The sequence below is a fragment of the Ciconia boyciana genome, chromosome 7, assembly GCF_034638445.1.
Source record: "Ciconia boyciana chromosome 7, ASM3463844v1, whole genome shotgun sequence".
Taxonomy (NCBI): domain Eukaryota; kingdom Metazoa; phylum Chordata; class Aves; order Ciconiiformes; family Ciconiidae; genus Ciconia; species Ciconia boyciana.
In genome coordinates this window covers 19,813,028-19,836,405 of record NC_132940.1, presented here as the reverse complement: position 1 = coordinate 19,836,405, position 23,378 = coordinate 19,813,028, and the positions used below count along the sequence as shown (strand labels likewise).

Here is a 23,378-nt window from a genome sequence, read left to right as displayed (position 1 = left end):
TGTTCATTCTATTTAAGGAAAAGATCTGGATAGATTCGTGCAAATAAAACACATTTCCATTTTTAAACAGACAACTGAAAACAAATCAAAACTGGGCTGTGAACTGGTGCTGTGCATGCTTCAAACTTTCTTTTACCTCCAGAAGCTCTTCTACGCCAGCTTTGGAAAAGTGGTATTTATTTCCTTCCTTTTAAGAAAAAAATTCCTTCAGTAAAGTAATGGGGTATTATGTTAGGTGAATATACACAACTGGATCAAAAGAAACTGATTTAAAAAATCAAAAAGGAAATGAGCAGCCTAGACAGAGAACAGCCATACCCTCAGCTATGAACCTCATTAGTGCATTTATGAGGAAGGATTCCTCAACTGTATCTGGTGACAATGATGGTGAAAATCTAGTTTGCCAATGATAAGACGATGGAAGACACCATGGACGAGAAGCAGCTATCAGTTTCAATCTCAGAAGGGCTAGGCAGCAGCTTCAGCTGAATCCTCAAAGGAATTCAAGACAGCAAAGATTTTGGTGAAGGCCAAGTTCACAGGAATGTCTTATTTGAAATCTTGTTCTTCAAGCACTGTGCGCACCTTTTGGTAAAAATCAATCCTACTTTCCTCTGAAGAATGTGATTCTCTGCCATTTCATTGCTGCTACTCTTCTTGTACGATCCTTGTACGATCCCTGAGGGGAAATTCCTATTGGACCTAAAAGATGTTTCACTTGGCACCAACAGAAAGTAAACTGGAGATAAGACAAAGGGTGGTTGGGTTACAGCCTCACCCAAAGGGACAAGACCAGCTACGAAAAGGGCACGCTTCAAGGACAGGAAGATCTGCTGCTTTCTCAAGTTCTACTCAATTACTTCAATCAGATTTCTTAACACAATGTAGTGTAGCTCTTACCAATTCAACATGAGAAATTAATTAGTAGCAGAGGCTTGAAGCTGGTTGAACACACACACACATAAATGTAGATATGAATAATGCACTTTGCAACTAACATGCTGATAGTGGAAAAATATTACTATGGTTTTGTTTTGAATCTTAAAATTTAAGTCTTAAACCTTTTTAGTTTAAAGATTTGAAGGGTGGGTGGGAAGAGAGGGAAGGAAGAAGGCAAAAACAAGCAAGCACACACCCAAAGGTAACTTTCTGTTTTGGACTGGTAAAGAAAAACTTATCTGTCATGAAAAGAACTAGTGATCTAATTGACTCCGTAAATGAAAAACACTCATTAATCATGACGTTACATACTTGCCCATCATCTGATACAGTGATTTTAAGTAACTAAGATTCTTTTTAAAAGAAAAAAATCCTTACCTCAGTTGTTTTGCATAGTTTTGCTCAATTTCTATCCTTTCTTTTACAAATTTTGCATATTTCTCCAAGAAGTCAATGCCCCACTGCGTATGCTTGTCCAAGTTATCAAACTGATCCTTTAAAAACAAAAGGAAACAAAAATACCCAGAATTAGTTAAGAATCACAGCAGCACCAGAAAAGACATATGATTTATTTATGAGTTGTGCTGTGAGGGAATGCTTGCTACTTTGTAGAAGTTATTCAAGTTATAAATCAGTCGTGTATATGTATATACCAGCCATATACCAGAACAGTAAGCTGCATGTGCAGGCACATATATACCTCTTTCTGTAAAACCAGCTCTAAAAACTTGCATTTTAATTTGTATGCAGTCTTTGATCACTTTCACAATGCAAATATGTCTTTTTTCCTCCTAAAAATCCTTTAATTCAAAAGTGGATCTTTTCCACCAAGATAACGAAGATGTAACCAAAGATCAGTATTAGGTAAATAAGAGACTTCAACAGAGATGTGTTTGGCAGTTTTAAAACACAAGAAGTTGTAATTTCATTGGATAAACAAAAAAAACTTACTTCCAGTCTTATGATTACCCATTGAAAGAAAAATAATATAAATTATAGCTGCATGACTAAGTTGGGAGTAGTCTGCATATGAAAAACATTTATTAAAGCAAATCTATATACACAGTTCACAATCAGCTCTGGCAAGAGATTCCTAAGAAAGCAAACCTGTCCTTAGCCATTAAGAAAGTTATAGCAAAGCAAAGGCACAAAACAAAGAAGAGAAACAGTCAAAAATAAACTACGCTTCCAAAAAAAGTTGGGGCATTTTTAATAAATTAAATCATCTTCAAAACCAATCTTTCACTGTATTCTGTACTGATCAACAGGTAGAGGATACACTAATTAGGACAAGTTGAAAATTCAAAAAAACAAAGTGGAAATATGGGGGTTGGGAATTAGACAGGAATGAATAAAGGTACAAAATACAGCCTAGCAAATATTTTTAGTCTAGCACATATTTGTATTTCATGCTAAAAAATCTGCCACAGTGGAAAAATCGAGGATTTTCAGCTTGCGACAGCATTTACAGTAAATTTTTCTTAACAGTTACTTAGTATCCCAAAAAGACAAGCAACTGCAACATCAAAGTTTGTGTCCTGTATATGCTGAATCCAAACACGCTTCACAGTAAATTTAAAAAATAAAAAGTAGAAAAAGAAAAAAAAGCTAAAGAAAGCATTTAAAGCCAAAGTTTATTTAACCTGCAAAAAAACTGTGAGGGGTGCTTATCTGAAGCTGTGTCTTGTAGATTCAGTAACTTGCCTGAACCTAATGAATTATGTCGACCTTTAGTATTAGCAATTTAAGTTCAATTTCGACATGCAGTAGGATGACCTGAAGTTAAATCAAAAAATGCCATAAAATGCTACAGGGCTTAAGACTCAAGGAAAATGTATTCACTAAGAGAGATAACAAGACCACACAACTATATACAACCAACAAGAATAATCAAAAAGAACCTAACGGGATTAAGGTTGCTCTCAAATCTTGCCTTGCAGCTCTTAGTATCCTACACCATGGACTAACAACCATGGCTGTTAGTGCCTTGAACACTTCCATCCAATGACATGCAAGTACAGCCAACCAAAAGTACCCATCCTGTTCCACTAGCAGCCATGTGCTCCTGCCTCTGCATCACCCTCTCCACCAAAACCACAACCACTCTCCCTGATCTGTTTCACCAGAGAACCATAAAAACAGCCAAGAGACAGGAGAGGGACTAAACACAAGATTTTAATATATTTGGGAAACCATGTCCTGTATCTCGTATTGTTCTAACGTGCCCACTTTACACCAACTGGACATTTCCACACTAAATATCTTTTGTCAAATAAAGTGACATTCCTGCTACTGGTTTTAGAAAAATAGAAAAAGAAAACATGCATTGTTTGTGTATGGGAAGAGGGAGACTGTTCCCATACTGTAGTGTCAAACCACTCTTGCATATATGGATAAAAATAAATCATCAATCTCAAGAAGCCTTTCTTTTTTACATTCCACTCATTTTTGTAATTACTCTGACAACATTAACCTGGCATCCAAAAGAAGCTTCCAAAAGGTACTTCTGGCATGGAGCCAACATTCAGTACCATTAAGAAGAACTGACTTCCTTCAGTGCACAGCAGAACAAAGCCTTTGCTGTCCTACTTAGGCTCTTTAGTCTACAAAGCTCTCATTTGCTGCTAAGGTTTCATTAGCATTACGGAACACCACATTACTTATGTTTCCGAACATGTAACCAGAGAGGATGGCTTGCCAAATATTTTGTTCAAACAAAAAAGGACCCTACTGGTTAAACTTAATTCTCTGCTACTAATATGAAACTGGAATGGAAAAAAGTGAGTACATTTGACAAGCGTTAAGGCTATTCTCCCCTCATGCTTTACTAGAAGTATTTCATCACTGACCGAGTGCCAAGAAGTCCTCCTTTCCTCAATTCTTCTTCTTCATCTGATTCTAGAAATGATACTCTCTGTGCAAAGACAGCTTCGTAGGATTATCCCATAGCCCCTCAAGGGAAGAAAGAATTTGTTCCCTCCCTATATGAGGAACATGCATATAACATAAACAGAACAACCTGAATGGAGTAAATCCCGTTTAAGAAAAAAATTAAAAGCCATTAGCTATCTCACCACTCTGCGTGCCTTTACATTAGTCCAGCTCCTCCATCATTATTGACACCTACGAAACTACTCATGGATGCATTAATGATCTCCTAGATAAGGAACAGAAATCCTAATTTAGTGGACCATTAGTCCACATTTACTGTAATTTAAAAAAAAAAAAAAGTAGTAGTACATTCCCACTCTTAGACAGTTTCACAAAGTCAGTTTGTTCACTGCCATTTTTTGGTCAGCAATTATATTATGCACTACCTTAGAATGAAGCATACAGTAGGAAGGATTAAAAAAATAAACTTTCAAGAAGTACCAAAGCATTTTTTGAAAACTGGCTTATGAATGACCAAAGTTGGATGCCTAAAACAAAAAAAACAACCCCAACAGCCCCCCCCCACCACTACAGATGATATATAGATTCGTATTCAAAATAAAAACACTATAATAAACTCTCACATAAACATTGATTCCTTGGATTAAATTGGACATACTGACAATGTCTCAAGTTCTCTGTAAGTCATGTATGTACTGTAAAACAGAGCTCTCAATTAAGAGATAAATATATTAAGCAAACACATTGGCTTCATAATTTTTCAAATTCTCTGTAAACAATAAACCGGTGAATGAAAGTCTGCAGTCACAAAAATCACCTTACACTGCTCAATAATGACACTGAGATAAATGAGCAGAAGATAAAGGCAACATCAATGAATAAGCAGAAAGGAATGGCCTTTTCAGAAAGGCTTCTAAAGGTGAGTCACAAATTTACTTGTAGTCCTTTCAAGAACTTCTCTCCAGAAGCATCCATGTTTGACCTCTGGGCCTCAATTAAGCAAAAAGTTTCCTTTTCATCCAGGAACACAAGCAGAAAATCTTCCACACTACTACAAAGGAAATCAAATTAATGCACTGAGATACAAGCCAAGCCAAGCGATATCTTGAACAGGAAAAAAAGGCACAAAAATCAGGCAATACTGTACAGAAGAGAAAATGGGCCAAATAGTTGCACAAAAATTTAAGCCTGGAATTTCAAAATAAATATCAGTGTATTAATTTGGCTGGCTCCTTTATAAGAAATCTGAGAACTGCATTAACTAGAGATCAGCACAAGGCAATTAAAAAAAAAAAAAAAGAGCACATCCTACAATATCTGGCTATCTACTACCCTGATAGCAAAGTATGTTCTCAACAATATTCCAAGGCGAATATATATTGCTGTTTGTCTAGTAACTCCCCACACCCCTTAGCAGCTGAGCAGGGAATTTTTGTAAAAAACTCTATTAAAACTACAGCTGACTATCATTAAACTGATTAATGTCAGCTAATGGACGGTGGCCCTAAGTAGAAACTGCCCACTCAAAAGCTGGAATGTAGTCCAAAGACTCTACATTATAAACAAAAAAATCTGACACTTCACCAAAAGTTTGTAGTAGGTCCATATAGACTATTCCCAAAGAAATGTTACCTCCCTAAATTCTGCTTCCAGACTATTTACTGGAACCACAGATCAATGTTACAAATACTTATCAGGTTTTTGCAGATACCAGGAAGTTTTACAATAATAGCAGCTGAAGCATCAAAGCAAGGAGCCAAGCTAAATCAAATCTGCACCAAAGACAAAACAGTCTTTCCTGGGTTGAACTCAAGATTTGCTCTCCCCCTCTTACAGACACCTGTTTTTTCCCCAAACAAGCCTCAAGAACCAACAAAAAGAAAAACATGGACGATCTCTTCAGAGGGATGAGCATGGAGGGAATGCTACAGCGTAAATACCAAACCTTTAGTCTTGCAAAAGCTATCAGTAGCTAGTCCAGACACTGTTTTATATGGGAGTGTCAAATAAAAGGCATTAAACCAGACTGAGATTTTCAAAGGGTTAATGTTCCCACCTTTTACCAACTTTGGAAAGCATTTCTACTCACATTAAAAGCTAGGATTGTGGTATCAAATTCTGTTTAAAAACAAACAAACAAACAAACAAACAAACCTGTTTTACTAAATGATTCCTTTACAATAAACTCGTTTACTGCATCAACATCGAATTGCTGATTAGTCTCCGTTTCACTGACCTCCATTTTGATGGTCTCCAGACAACACAGTTGAAAGCCTTAAGAATCATACTAAACACAGAACTCCATCAAGTTACAAGTTTAAGCAATCTATCTCAATTACTATAATTAAATAAATCTGCAATATCTTTAAAATATATCATTTAATAAAACATTTTATTTGAAATCATGACACTTCGCATTAATTATGCTACCATCATTTTATTCTCTTTTGACTCAATTGTACATCATTACTTCCACACTTTTATCTGACCATAGTTTTAGTCTACAGTTACCCAAGTGATCTTATTTGCAGTTTTGAAGCACTGGCACAAGATTAGGTTTTTTCCCCAAGTTTTTGTTCCCCAGGCTGCATAGCTTGGCCAGTCTAAACTTCCAATTCAGTGAATGGGAGATTAAAAGATCAATCCTGTATTTTGCTCTCTAAATTCTTAACACTTATGCAGTCCCGTATAAGGAAATACATACTATGCCCTAATGAGATTCCATGAAGAAAGTCTGGAGCACGAAAAAGCAGGAATCAGGTCTTGTTCAGGAAAAAAAACAAAATATTTGGCATCAAAAAAGCCCCAGTGCATTTGTGGATAAAAATGTTGTATTTTATTATCACTTTAGGAAAAGCAACAAATTACTTAACCACACAACTGCAAGTCCAAAACGTGGCCAATTATGTAACTCAACATTGATCATAGCAGTTCTTGTTTACTCAATTAAAGCCCATGAGGGTTTCTCAAATGAACCTGAATTATGGATAAATTTAAATGATAGGTTAAATTCTGCAGAATGTCCTTTGTTCCTGCATCAGCAGTACTGCAGAAGACAAAAAGACCCAACTCTATTCAAGAAGTTAAATATTTTAAGTTACAAAACATTATAAAGTGACTACTTCATATATTAAGATTTTATCAAACTCTTCTCCTGAAATATCTGAAGTGTTTCTATGAAACATTATGCAGCTTGCCTCTTTTTTTTTTTAAATAAAGATCAAGGCCTTGAATTAAGTTCAAACAGTTCAACATTTTACATGAATGAGATGACACCAGGTAAATTTATTTATTTTAAAAATAACTTGCAGTGTTTGTGCAAAGAACTACTTGATGTGCTACATTAAATATTATGGGAACTATAATCAGACATAAATATATTAATGAGAAGTACCAGTAGAGTATAGTATAGTATACCTTTCCCTATTTGTCTTCAGGACAAATTAGATTATAAAATTTTATTTTAATTAGAGTATGTTACACTAATCTACTTCCAAGAGTGCATTTCAGTTTTTCTGATGTTTGAAACCTCTTCAGTGCCTAACTGTTTTTGTTTTCTACTTTTGTCTCTATCTTTATGCATTCCTGCTTCCTTTTTTATCCTAGGATAATAGTTCTTCTATTTTACTGTCTGAACTAATTATCACTTCTCTCTCTCCCTGCCTGCTTGTTTTTATAATTACCAATTTGGTCTTCTGGTCTTCTCTTTTTCTTGCAACTGCAATGTGCTTCTTCCTAACAAGCAGACAAGAATTGCTTCCAGCTAAACAGCAGTTTATTTTTTTTAAACATCCTGTTAGTTTTACATCTAAAAACTAACAAAGAGCTGTTTCTATACCAAGAACAAAATAGAAAGTGTCTTGCTTTTCTGCCTTCTATGAGTTCCAAATTGTAGCTTCCAGACTAACCTGCAAATTATACCTCATTCCTCTCTGAAAACAATATACATATTAAAGTTAAGAGAGTGGAAAAAACGTGGCTGTAAGCAAACTTAAAGGCTAAGCATTTTACAGACTAGAAGATTAGTATCAATGAGAAGGTTCAGAGTAGCAACACCAAAAGCCATAGCTACACTGGCAATAAAGCAGAGGCACCCAGAGATTAAGATGAAAATAAGTTACAGGTGCATACACATAAACTAAACAGTACTTCGCATTTTAATTTCATATTAAAACAAAGTTCAGTATAGACTGTACAGGCCAGATAGTATGAAGAAAATCAACTAGTCTTTTCAAGACAAAAAAAGGAAAAATAATTCCTAAAAAGAACTTCTGAAAACAATTTGTTAGCTGACCTTCAGGACATGGAGCTATTTTGCTTGCAACAATTAAGACACTGGTGTTACCAGTAAACAGTATGTTGCAGCTTGAAAATACTTAAGTGAGAAACTCTGCTAGAAATGCAGACTTGAAGTGCTTAATATGCAAAAGGAAAACAATGGGAATTTAAAAATTACTTTTAGCTGGATGAAAGACTATTTTGCTCTAAAAAATAAAGAATTAATAAATTCATAGCATGACTGCAGTATGAAAAATCCATTTGCCTGTGAAGCTTTTGTATATATTCTTAAAAAGCAATACCAGTGTCAACTTTGATTTTAAAGTCAATTTCTGTGATTAGAGAAATGTTTGCACGATAAAGTGAGCAAACAACTCAAAAGTGGTACTGAACCGCTGGAGACCTAGCCATGCTGTAAGAGAATGTATACAGCAAGTCGGGTTTCTAAAGTGAAGCTAAAAATGGAGAGCCACATTTGAGGAAGAGAAATACAAAACCTATGCTTTTCTCTTTAAAGATCTCCTCAGATCAGCAGCAAAGGTACTGCTTTGGAAACTTTTGATGGCAAGTCAGGTCTGGCAGGAGGGCATGTCTTGTTTGGCAGCTAACAACTTCACAGGTGTGACAGACACATTTATTTTTGTACAAAGGGCACAAATCTACCACAGAGAGAACAGGAGTAGAAACATTTGTGACTGGTTTTGGAATGAGCAGCCAGAACCACAACAAAATCAAGTTCTGCATCTGGAGATCAGCAGATCAGCTGAAAGACATTAGAGACTGGCATTAGAGATTACAGCTGTGCACTCCAGTTCACCCATGCCACTGAATATATCAGTTGGACTACTGATTTTAACAGCGTTAGTTTTCTACCAGCAGAGTAAACCGATTGAAACAGTTCACAGCTGGGACACTGAACACCAACGTTAAAGACAAGAGAGGAAAGCAATGTGCTGCCACAGAGGGCATCTCAACAACCACTCCTATTTGTCCAGCTTATGAATAGCCTCCAGAATTCTTCAATTAATGGATGGGCACCTTCATAATATAAATTAAAACAGTGTATTTACCTCACTGTATCAGGATGCAAACTTAAGTAAAGAAAAACTCAATTCTTCACAAGTTTATCTATGGGTCTGCTTTCTCTTTCTCTCAGGGGACTCCCGCTCTGTCTTCCCTTGGCAGGCTCACCACCTGCCTCACTCTGCAGGGAGTACTGTTTCCCAAATGCACCATCTCCTCGTCCTCCTCAGGAACCAAAACAGCGCGTAGTAGCCAGAACATGGCTACAGGCATCCTTCCTCTCTGCTACCCATCACAGCCTCCTCACATTGTGCTTGTCAATGAACAACTAGGGTTGTTCACTGTGGGTATGTGTCAGCTTCAATTTAATGTCTTTACCTACAAGTTAGTAAGGAGGTAAGATACTCTGTCCCAAGCAAATAGAATGGACTTCCTTACCACCACCACTTGAGAAACACATAAACACACATACATATAAAGCAGGTATCACTAACCATACACCCTGCTTGTAGAATACAAGCATACATAAAATATATACCAGGAAATCCTACTTTGAAAACTGGATCTGAATCCACTCACTTAGCTTTCAAATAGTCCCTTAATCTCACTAAACTTTTAATTGGGAGGAAATTTATTTAAATAAACAACTTCTGGTTAAAAAAAATTAACCAGATTTTTTTCACATATGCTCTTTATAAAGATCTTCAAAATACTTGAGTCTTATCTGCATTTGAACCAAAGCTTAATTCTGAAACAGTAATTCTCCACTTAGTTCTACTTTAAACATAATTCCTATGTTAACACACATCAGATCATTTTCAAACAGCTCTGTCCAAGATAACAGCAGATCACAAATCATATAAATATGTTTTCAAGCATTATTGGATTAAAATAGTTGCCACTTTAACACAGGGACAGGACTACACTTGCCTTATACATACAAAGGACATAATTATGTCCATTCCCCTAAACACCAAGAAAACTTATTTTCACCATAGCCAAGCCAGAAAGCAGGCACTTCCTGAGTCTTCTGGGAGTCACTGAATGCTGTTAATAAACAGACAGAAGCATAAGTAGATTTTAGTCCTAGTTATGTCACTTGCAAAAGGAGCCAGGAAGACTTGAAGTTTAACCATAAATTAAGTGTGATATGATGCATCACAGTAAAAAAATACTAGTCTGTACAATGCTTAGAGATGCTGTTACTCATCATAAGAAATACCTGGAGAAAATCCCATCTTTACAGCAACACTGCAATAACACATAGTATAAAGCAGTGGGGCTATACATCAATGAAGCAGCAGAATGCTGAATTCACTGCATGACCAATAGCCATGTGAGGCCTCACATGAAGCAGAAGTTCTGTACAAAACCAGAGCATTTACTGCATGACTAACGTTAGCCTGCAGAAAATCTGCAAGAACAAAGTATCTGGCTTTGAAAACAATGCTGCAAGATTTTTATTTTTGAAAAATTGCATAAATAATCATTTAATTCTTCAGTTAGAAAAGATTATTACATGGTTTGACACCCAGTGTACAAGGTGAACATTTTAGTGTATGACTAAGGAATCCATTTGTGAAACTACTGAAAACTTCAAAAACTTTTAAATGCCTCTCTAGAAATTATAGATACTTCCACAATATTAGTAAAAATGCATCCGCAGGAGACGAAATGAGCAAGCAGCCCTGATACTCTCCAGTTCTTGCATATGTGACTTAACAATCTATTTTTGCATTCTAAAGGATCTGTTTTCCGAAAACTTGTAGAAACAGGAAAGAGATCTTACCTACTGCCAACTTCTTCAGAGAAGGCTTAAGTTCCTGCTCTGGCCAGTCTGGCATAGCATCTAACAAGCAGAGAGAGTATGCACTGATTTTTTTTCCTCTCCGTACACTACAGGAGTGAACTTGGAACACTGAGCTCAAGAAAAGAAAGGAGTGGTATCGATGTTACAAAGCAAAATGGTTTCCTGAGAGTAGGAGGTTATTACCCTGGAGGTATAATACCTGTGCAATACCTGTACCCTGGGGAGAGCTACAGAGGAGACAATAGGAGACAAATGGAATATTATTAGAGAACACCTAGATGCCCTACATCACAAATTCAGAAGGAAACAACCTCCAACAGCTTTGCTGCTCATTCTGTTGCAATGAGCCTGCATCCAATCCACTGCTTTGCAGCACACAGTGATTGCTTATCAAGTTACATCTCCATCCCTTACATGTACATGCACAACTCCATATAAGCTGTATTACAGTATGTTCAGTTGCACTACCATGAAACCCAGATTACACTGCACCACTTAGTGAAAGTTTTACTTAATTGAAATGTGACATAAATAAAATAACTATTAGTTTGCATATAACTTAGTCAGAGTCTACACTATAGACTACACTATAGTTCAGAACCATAACAGAGTCATAGCTCTGAACTCGCCAAAAAGCCAAGATGACTGTGATAGCAAGCGATACAAATTTAAAACAAGGAAGTACTTTCTGCCAGCTGGGGGAGGCGAAAAAGAAGGGAGGGTACCAACTTCCCTGTCATCCAAATATCACTTCCTTGTATTTATCTGCTCAGCTATTAAGTAGACCATTCTGAGGATACCATTTTTACCTGACTTAAAAACCATGAAGTGTTTAGCAAGTAGGGTACACAAATCCCATGCAGAAGAGTCAATTTGGTGTTTCACATTTAAAGATGCACATTTAAGCCTTATCTCAGTGGAATAAGCAGAAAGAAAACGTGTTTGGTATGGGTTGAATCATACTGTTTATCATTCTGACAATTAGGACAAACATCGTATAAAAATATCTATACAGAATCCAAGCACTGAGTATCAGCGGCAGAACTTCACCATTTCAACACACAGAGAGCACAGTATATCCCTTATAACTTTCCTCATATGTATTTAATAAAGGTGCATGTTATTTAGAATATTAAACTCAAGTCAACAGTTCCTTAAACAAAGTATCTTTCATGGCACTATTTCTAAACAGTAATTGGAGTAAACAATGAACTCATAAAAAAAAACTTATAGCACAGGAATAAAATAAACATATCCTGGTGTTAACTTTTAGATCACTTCTCACAATAGGTGTAATTAAAATACCCAATAAACCTACAAGAACTTGGTTACTGAAATAATACATATTGGATCTTCTGGTAAATGTGAATCTTTTACCTTTAAACACAGACATAGAGATCCAGACAGAATCTCCTTATTTAGCATAGCTCTGATAAGCTGTTTCAACCACTCTCACTATTCCTAATGTAGGTACACTGTAATACAGTGAATGCTACTGGAATATAAGAAGGTATTTCCTAGTGCTATTATCAGCTCCCATCAGATAGATTTAAGATGAAAGCATATACCTTACATTTGTTGCTACTAGTATTCAAAAGATACAACAGTACTATACAGATTGTCAACAAATATCTGCTCTTCTAAATCCCTGAGAGTAAGATACCCATACACAGGTATTCTGATCAGCTCTTCAATTTTACTGAACTGAATCATTAGCCTTTTGTTGTTTAGGAAAGGCTGCAAATATTAACAGAATTAATCATCACAGACTCTGTTCTGAACACACTCACTTCCCATTAAATGGGAGCAGACACTGTTCAATACTTCAGATGATCAGAGATCACTGAGGACTGGTTAGGTGAACAGCTACGGAACTGGAAGGCTCGTCTGTTAACTGATTCACCATATACTGTTTGGTTTTGTCAACTCAATAGACGAGGGGATTTTTCTGTAAAAAGTCCTACTCTAAGGTGAACTTCCCTTTTCAATATCACCTGTGAATATTTTAGTATTCAAGAGAAAGAATACACAAGTCACATCTTTTCCCCTTCATTAATATCTTGCAAACAACAGTAAATACTTTTCAAACTTGATCATAAAACCAGATCCACATACTTAACAGGAAAGTAATATGGCAGTAAATTAGAGCCTTCCTATCTTCTTTGGAACACTATTTCAGATGAAGATAACACCCTGGGGGGGGGGGGAAATAACAAACACCAAAAAAACAAACAACAACAAAGAAAAAAAACCCAAACCCACAAAAATCATCCTCTATTCGCAATGGAATCTACTGCACTCATTGTTTTTAAAGCAAAATTCATAGTAACATTAATATAACTGAATAAAGAATTTAAACTAAAACCAGATGTTACTACTGGCATCTTCAAAACAATGGAATTTTTCAAGGTTTTGTGATTCAGATAACATTAAAATGTAACATAATTCTGCTGTGTGTCAGTTTATCTCAGAGTTTTTAAGATATGAGCCTACAAATATACAGTAAAGTCCTCTTATACTTCACCACAGACTTCAGAATCATAACCTGTATTGTAAGAATAATATTAAAATTCTTCATAAAACATTTTTTTCCTAGTAGAAATGTACTTTCTTTGCAAGATCAAATAATACAAACACATACTGTTCCTCTTCCAGGTTAACACGGTATTTTTCCTTCCCAAATACCTTAAATTACAAGGGAAATTATCAGAGTGAGGTAGCTTGACCATAAGCATATGCACTTTAATTAGAAAAGTTACGTAAAAAAACGCTATTACAACGTATTTGCACATTGAAGTTGTATATACAAAAGCTGAGTACAAACATCAGTGTACTGAAAAAAAAAAAACCCACATTTTTAAACTGTCATAGCTACTTTTCTCATTCTTTCCAAAACATATACAAAGCCCAAACTCAAAACAGCTCAATTTCATACTGTTTCTGTAACCCGGCATAGCAATTACATCAGGATTACAAAGACAATGGGCTCCATAAATATATTCCACAGCACTACAGGAGTTCAATATTGAAAGCAAGCAAATCTATAGCATAATCAGTGCAAATATTTCTGAAGCAAGACAAATAGTATTCACATTCAGGAGAGAAGCAAACATGGAACGATATGGTAACATCTGGCAATACTGACACCAGACTGCATCCATTTCTTTTTGAAGAGCCAATTTCTTTTTGAGAGCCAATCAAATAGCCAATGTAGAAATTAAAAGTTATTTCAGCAGTAGCCTACCTTCTGCAGTTATTTCCTTCCTGTCTAAATTAATAAAAATACAAGAGAATTCACACTGAAATACAGTGGAGATCAGAAAGGCATAGATAAACAAGCATCAAACTAGGTACTTTATCTGTGACTGAAACAGAAGTGTCTTGGTCAACTTTTTCCCCTCATAATTTCTCAGGATCAGTTTTTAATCATAATCTAATTTTTTCATCTCCTGTCCATCTACTATTTCCCTTTTAATTCCTTCTTTAAGCCTCTTTTGAACAATTTACGTGACTAACATAGCTTCACTGTTTACCCAATAGGCAGATACCGAGAATCTCTCTCTGCCCTAATCAAGAAATACTTTGGGAAACCAATTTAACAGCAACATTTTACGCACTATGTTAATTCTATACTCCACACAAAGCAGCTTGCTCCATTGACGACAGCCACAGAAAAACTGCTACTGTAGTAAATAATTAGTAGGTCTCTTTCCTAATGACTTTTCAGTATTGCCACATCAGAAATAATAAAGAGCAAAACAGTAAAAAAGCACTCAACAATATACTGGAGATGTAGTTCAAAACTCAATTGCAGATCAGCACAGTAACTCGCTACAAATCATAGTACTTCCCTTTCAAAATCCAGTTCTAACCAAAAAACCCTATAAACCTAACACTCCTTACTACACATCGACCTGTAAGTAGAAGAAAGTGGCACAGCCTTTTTCTTGCATAAAGATGTGGAACCTCTTCTGTATTTTGTATCATTGCCACATCACATTCTTTATGTCCTATATGGAAAACCCAACTATTTGTAATTTCATTCTTCAACATGAAATGCTACTCATGTCTTTACTAAGTACGCATTTCACTAAGTCCTCAGGGAATTAAAATAGCAAAACATTAAACAATAAGTGATAAATCTCAGTAAATAATCAATGTTCTAGGAACTGTCATAAAATGCTGAATAAAGTCTGAGAAACAGCCTCAAATATTGAATAAAACATTAAATAATGACAAAACCATTTATTTTACACTGAATAAAACTGTTTTGTCTTTTCTTATTACATTGACTATAAAACTGAAACCATCTAATTGCATATGGGAGTCCCTACTTTGTTTTTAACACTTGAGCTTGATTAAAAACCCACTGAAAATCCATGTTTCATATCTGGGGAGCCTTAACACTTTATATCCTAGCAAAAAACATTTTCAAATCAGTGATTAAAACATGCCTATTTGTAATCAAAAAATATATCAAGATTTTGTGGTAGAAAAAATGCAAGAGAAGTGCCTTTTCCCTAAGTATCTCTTTTTTCATTTCATAAATCATTACATATCAATGTGTTAAAACCATGCCTATCTTTTAAAAAGAAAATAAATAAAAACAAAATAAAATTTAATTAGTCATTTTCTTATCTGTGTCAGTACCTGAATTCAATGCATCTTCAGCATATAATCAGAAACTAAAGAAATTAAAGAAGCTCCCCAGCCACCCATGTTTTCTGAAGAGAATGATTTGGAAAGGAAGCAAGAAAATCTCAATAAAAGAGTTAAAGACAACTACATATCATTCCTGCAAAGGAATGATATCAACCTGATACAATTAAAAATGCACTGCTGATAGTAAAATTAAAATTTCTTTTTTTCGTTACATACAAACAATCCCAAATTTTTATGCCTCTCAAGAATACATAGTAGCACAAACCCATAATAAATTCTTGAATCTCTAGCATTCCACAAACCGGATCATTCACACAACAATCAAATGTATAATCCAGTTCATAGAGGCAATCACTAGTAACACAAGAGCAATTTAATGTTATTTAACCCTCCCGAAACTGCTATGGTTCTCAGCATCCATCTTTATGCTTGTCACCATCTTTAGTTTAATTTGTTCTACTTGCATTTTAAAATCATGCTGAGATACAATATTCTAATATCTTAATAATAATACTTTTAACTAAGCCTATATAATGTGTTTTGATTGATACGGAACTTTGTTGCTCTTGAGTACTGCAAACATCTCACATCAAGGATTCCAAACTCAACAATGAACTAAAATGTTAATGAAAATGTTTTTCACCATGCTGCAAAATAGTTTTCCCCATTTCAACAAACAACTGGAGATATTACAATATACACTTACCACCACATCTGCATAGGCATCTCTGATTTCTGAATCTGTATATCTTAGAAACAACTCTATTCATTTTTTACAACTGTAATGCATAAACTAATAATAGCTTTTTTTCAATAAAACAGATGTAATAGATAAAGAACTCAAATGGAAACAAGTAGATTCCCAGTAACTATAGCAGAATACTGAACAGCAATAAAACTGGGCCACAACATCAATAAATGCACAACTAGTACACAAATACTGAGGTGAAATCAGGCATATAAAATCATGGAGAAAATACTGAACAAAGGTGTTTTTCTCAAGATATAACTTAGGATTCCTAATATTGAAGTAGGGTAACAGCATACCAAATGTAATTCAAATGAACTACTTGCAGTTGAAACAGTAAACCGTTTCCAGCCAGATGAATGTAATTGGATGAGCCATACTACCTTCTGTGTCAGCTAGTATTAAATACAGCTTTACTGGAAATGTCTTTCCATATACTGTCCTTAAGGTTTAAAGCCAACAGATAAACTCGTAAACTGCACATTTAAGCACTACATAAAACATATCTACCATTGTTTCCACTCAAAAAAGTTAAAGCAATGACAGCTACTGAAAAGTGTTCTTCATATGCCAATACTGATTATGAAAGACTGCTGAAACATTAACATGAAAGCCTTTGGTAATGTCTTTACGATGTTGCAGATGCTTCATACCATGTAATAGAGACAATAAACCACAGCTCATACAAAGCCCAGAAGAAAACTGCATACATCAGAAAGCATGCTATACCCAAAACAAGACCTTCTTACACATAACTTTACATATCTGGTACTTTTTCATTGTTAACTTGCTATGCTAACTCTTTACTCTTCCACCTTCCTCATAAAATAGAAGTTAATACTAAGCAGAAGACAGACACTAATGCTGTTGAAGCAACTCAATGAATTGTAACTCTAAAGACATAAAAGATTATGAATAAAAATAACTTAAGAAGATAGTCTAAACAAACTAAAAATGAAGCAAGTAAATTGTTAGGAACTTCTAGCAAATGAAGATAAAAAGAAATTGTTTCCAGGAAAAAGAAAAGCAGAATCTCATGGTAAAAAATTGCTTAATACGTTAGGGTGTCATTGCCTGGTATAAACTTACTATTGCATTAGCTTGTTTAGTGGCAGATAATATGGAAAGATAAAGGATCCAGCTTCAAGCAAAGCCTCAAACCCTTTACTTATGACAGGAATACATAGATTTTTATTTAGATTTTTCAAGTGCCCTCATCAGCTCTCTACAAAATATAGTAACATCTCAAAAAAAAAAAGAAAAAAAAGAAAAAAAAGAAATTCTTGCAATGGTTAAACTCCATACTGTACTACTTTGAGATAACTGAAATCAACTGGAAATAAATGAAAAATTTGCAAAGTGCTCTTGAAGAAATGCTTTAAAACTTACCACCTGAAATTACAGATACGGAGAGATATAAGGCATTTTTGCTATGTACGTGCAGCTGACTGGACAATTCATGTACTTAAAGAACAAAAACACCTTTACAACATATGAAACATTGTTTTACATTGATTGCTTTAGGATGGATGAAGCTTGCAAGTGTTCTGTCTCTCCTCTGTATTTCATTATCATGACCAATTACAAGACAAAAATTTACAGAATTTTAAAAATATGCATCACTCATTCCTCCATGTTTAACGAACAAAATATATAACCCAAACTGAAGAGAAAGTATTCCACAACAGACAGATGGTGAAATTACTTATTGAAAAGTCACCTATAAATCCACTGAAATTATTAACAAGTTGGAGGGTACATTGTATTGACTAAGATAAATTCACCTAAGAAAGGATAGGAAGAAACAACATTATGAAAAGCTATGCTATCTTCCTAACAGAGTAACTGGTACCAGTCCTAAAAGCATCACAAGTGACATCCAAACAACTGTCAGATTAACTTGGAGATATAGGAGCATGATCCTCTTCCCACAAATGAACAGAAGTCAGCAAAAAATTAAGCCTCTTTTCCAATGACCTAAGGAAGAAAAATAGTCATGAAAGCCACAAGCTTTAGGTTTGACTTACAGTCCGATTATATCTGCATGATAAAAGTCTGAAATGCTAAGTAAATACAAAGTACTACAAGCAATCTATCAAGATCATAAGAAAAATTTACATATAAGGTCTTTGTTAGAAATCCACTGTTCTCGATTTCCAGCATCCAGTATAGACAAACTAATAGCATTACTCCCTGCTATTAGACCTAAAGTCTGTATAAAGATGAAACAACACATCTCCTTTCGGAATTAAAACTCAAGATTGAAACTTGTGTTTGAAGCACTGATATTCCATTGTATCTCATTATTGAAAAAAGCATGAATGCTGGCCATTCAGTACTATCACCTTCAGTTGGTTACATAATTTCTCAAAAATTGCAAGGCATTTCATACAAATGATGTCAAGATATATTCGTAGCACAGCCCACAATTACAGCCTTGCAGTATAAACCAGACAGAATGTGGAAAAATGTTTTACCTAAGAATCACTAAGCATAAATACCACTGGCATCTCATCTTTAAGACTTTATTTTAAACCTCGAAGAAAATTACTTCAGTTCAGCTATTGAAATGTCAGTGAAACTAAATGACATCCCCTCAGAACCAAAGTTATTGAAAGTCTCTAGGTGCTAAGCCATCCAGCACAAAGAGTAGCTAGCATACACAGCCTGTTGTTGTTTTTGTTTGTGCCCACTAAGGTTTTAACATATAGGGCCAATTCCTGGTTTTACATGACTCCAATTCCAATCCATCGATTGGATGTTTCTTCTAGTAAAAACTTCTTAGTTACCCACAACTACTCCTACCTCACTATTTCCCTCTCAGGAATGCAGAGGACAAAGCTGGAACTGGGGGAATCACACTTGTATCTCTCAAGTGCTAGGCCAGCGCTGGAGGAACCGCAACATTGTTCCTGGAAAGAGATAATCATTCCACTCCCTAGCACCAGTATCAAAGTAAAAATGTTTCTTAAAAAGCCATTTTGGAAAGAAGTTGCCCTTGTTATTAGAAAGATATCAGTCAGGAAGAAACTACTCAATATTAATGGTGTCTCAAACTCAGGGAGATAGATTTAAAAATCTAGGTTATATGAATGCAATACTTCAGCAGGAATGAGAACAGGACAAGAAACACAAAAGGCCTTGCAGCTTTTACAAAACAAAGAAGCAATCAAGCTAAACCAAAACAAATAACCCACAACCCCTATTTCCTTAGTCTCAACCTAAAGACTTAATCAGACTTAATCAGATCACCACACCTCTTGCTACAGGAATAAATATTTGAGTATTATGCCAAAGACTCAGGATACCTCACTAAATTTTTTGGCTTGCTTCACATGGTGACGTTTCTATTTAAGTTTCATGGAACTGTACAGCCTACATTCCCTTCGCATTACTTACGAAGTAGAAGAATCCCAGGCATTTGGATTTTCCTGATAAGTTACTATTTATTTTCAAGAAACTCATTTTTCCTCTTTTAAACATGCCATCTTCTTAGATACAAGACCTAACCAGATGTTCCAGTCTGTTTTTTCCCCATTTTATTACATGCTGAAGAACCTTTCAATATGCTGAAGAACCTTCCAACACAAGTTTATCCTTTTCTTCCCTTCCTCCAAGTAAGTTTCTAACACCTTCTTGACCATACTGCAGATCTCAAATGTCATCTACTGTTTAGCAAATTCCCCAGATAATAAAAAACATAATTAAAACTTTTAATTAATTAAAGTCTAAATAATTTGAGAGTAAGATTTTCACCATTCATAAATCCAAGTACTAACCTATATCCTTGTTCTACTAAATCCCAGTTTACAGCAGTCAACGCTCATAAGCCTGAAAAGAGATCCCATTAAATTAAGTAATTAAAGAAAATAACAAAACATAGTAATTTTTGCTGATTTAAATAATGCAGCACAGCAGCTACAGTCTACAGGTAGAGTCAGGAAGCTCAGATGCAAAGTCAGGATATACTGCACTCAGGATATACTGTACATTTTGCCACAGAAACACATGGGCAGAGTGGAAAATAGAAGACTGTCCTGTAAGATCACCTTAAAGAATGCATTAGTACTTCAATATCACTAAAGTATCTGCAGATTTAATCAGCTTTGCAGTTACCCCCCCTCTTAAAAAAAATATGCTCTGAAAAGTTCCTGATATACAATACTTACTCTCAAGCACATTAATGAGTTTCGCTGATCCTGTGAGACCTTTGCTCATAAAATGAACAAATATTGGTAAAATTAAATATATAGACAAGTATCTGCACTATTAGGATCCAAATAAAAGCAGATCCAAGGCAGATGAGGGAGACCATACTTGACTCTTCAGAACAAAATTGTTTTATCATCAGTCCTCATTAACGAACCTTCATACAGCTTTCCATTTACTAATCACGAATTTGAACTTATTTTCAGAGAAAAACTAAGATAAACCATGTTTCATTAAAATCTAGATAATGTATATCATCTCTTAACAGCTACTGCACTTTATTGCTTTGTACCTTTTATAAACCAAGGTCTTAACCTTTAACTTTTCTTTCACCTGAGCATTTGACTTCTTTCCTGAATCTCAAATCTATGTTCTATCCTAAGATTTGTTATTTCTACATCATTTTTTGAACATCAGGCTCTTTCTAACCATTCCAATAGCTGCAATCTATCCATTCGTTATCCATCTCATTTCTCAATTACAGCAACATCCTCTTCTCTGGTATTAATAGATTCTCATTTCACCCGCATACGTTTCTTGAGTGTTATCTCTCCCTGTTTCTTTGCATCCTTCTCTACTGCATCAAACATTAGCCTCTAACCTCACTTTCAGGGGCACTGCTGACTGATTCCAGGTCTATTACCTCATTATACCACAGGATTACCGTTTGCTTTGCATGAGACTCCAACACTCCCTTCTATATTTCAGCAAGTATTTCCTGCATTCTCTTAAGTTGCTTATGTGCTAATCCCCTGCAAACATGACAAAGGTCCATCACATTGCTACCCTTCGCTTGCAAGGCTTACCAAAGAAACAGTTAAGGTGCTGAAGTTGAGATCACTGCCCATCGTGCTGACCAATATTTGGTTTTGCACAACTCTGTCATTTGGCATGATCAATAAATGACCCATCTTCTGCTGAATTTAAAGTTAACTGAATTGGGGATGGTCTTTATACTCTGTATTTGTGTAGAACGCAGCACAACACAAGCCCACTATGTGACTAATGGTTCTAGACTCTAAATAAATACAAACATAAAATACACTCTAACTATTGATTACAGATGTCAAATACCCTAAATATTCCTCTAATTGTGACTGACGTCATATAAATAGGGCAAAAAATTGCAGGAAGATTAGATGTCATAACAGATAGCTAAAACAGGAATAATTTATCCACTTATTATTAAAAAAACCCCAAACAAACAGAAGTGTTGCATATTAGAAACATTACAATTTCCTCTACCAGAATAGTCCTCCACTGCAGAGAAAGCCAACTGTATCATAGCACAGATATTGTCTTGGGTTCGTACATATCAATTATTTTCCTACTCATGGCCACAAGAAAACCCTATGTCACCTACAGCAAATGCTTATTTGAAAACATTATTAGAAAAATAAAACATTATTTACCTTCTTTGAAAGAAATGAAGCATCTAGGGGAAAAACGAAGTGTACAAGAAGCATACCCCACATTCAGAGAAAACCCCCTCAATTACTCTGCCAACCAGAAGTTACAAAGTGAGGTTTTCACATCCACTTGAGTTGGGCACCCATCATGAATGACAACGAATCCAGCAACCAAATGCTGTCTTTCCACAGAATTTACAAAGCAGATAAAGATCCAAAAGGCACACCCATCTTCATCACCCTCACTCACATCTGGTTCCCCCAAGACTGCCTCTCAACTCTCCAGTGCAATTGCTGTCATATTTCAGAAGTTCTTCAGTACTTAAATAACACTCCAAACTCAAATCAAGTAGATGTCATTTCATTGCACAATGCTGAAAAAATATTGTTTACTTAATATAGAACCACAAAAAAGCACGTTGTACTATTTCTTGTGTACCAGCTGATGAGAAGCGATCTGCAGGGTACCTGCCTCCTAAACAAATACTTGCTAAGCATAAGCATTACACTAATAGATACTGTGATAAAATGGTCAACTTTCTTGTTAGTACACAGCAGATTTTACCTTTTCAAGTGAAGAGTTTTAAATGGTTACTTCAAGTAGACAGTCTGATCAAAGAGAATCAGGATGAGTTACTAGAACTTGCTGCTTTTTGTGTTTTGCTTTTAAAACATTTTAAAACACTATATTGCTTTGCACTTACACATTAAAGAATGTTGACGTATTCTACAAATGCAGGTATTGTTACAATTTTCATTTGGTTTTAAAAACCCCAAACTTTATTCCAATTTTACAACCCAGCTAACAGAGGGGAAAAATAAATTTACTTGCCCAAGACGACTCAAGAGTTCCACAGGAAAGCCCAAGAAAAATTCAGGTCTTGCAATATTAGCTTTTTAGCTCACTGTAAGACTGCACTTTTCCTTCGAAAGATGTAAAAAGTAAAAAAACTATGTACAAACATACAAACCACAATGCCAGAAAGCAGTTTTAGCAGTCTAATGCCCTTTTATTGTAAATGACAAAGCAGAAGCAGAGTTCGGACTAAAGAAAAAAATCAAGGAAAAGTTATTAATGAATCTCACATGTAACTATTTCAAATTTCAATACTATTGAAATGAACAGAAAAATAAGTACATCTGAAATCAAGCCCTTTCTTGTTCTTGTCACCTAGGAGGAAACACAATACTGCTGCCACTCTCCCCTTCGAATAGAACTTGTGGAGAAAAAACAGCAACCCAGACTAACAAATTTATTGCAGATAATTCCGTAAACAAAGTCAGTGTAGAGGGTCAGCATTTTAATGAAAACCAGAAGGTTTTCATTAGTGTAATACTTTTTTTTTCCTTCTCCTCCCATCCAGCTGAAGCACTGACATGCATCCGAAGACGAACCTCTAAACTTTCT

The 23,378-nt window shown here is 35.3% G+C and overlaps 1 protein-coding gene across 3 annotated transcripts in view; it reads right to left on the bottom strand.

Annotated features, from left to right (window-relative positions):
• FNBP1L (formin binding protein 1 like) overlaps window positions 1-23,378 on the bottom strand; it is a 58,930-nt gene that overhangs the window by 27,979 nt on the left and 7,573 nt on the right. For all 3 annotated transcript variants that reach the window (XM_072868358.1, XM_072868356.1, XM_072868357.1), the window contains exon 2: window positions 1,318-1,433. In XM_072868358.1, coding sequence (XP_072724459.1) covers window positions 1,318-1,433 — 116 coding nt within the window. The remainder of the gene's footprint in view (window positions 1-1,317; window positions 1,434-23,378) is intronic.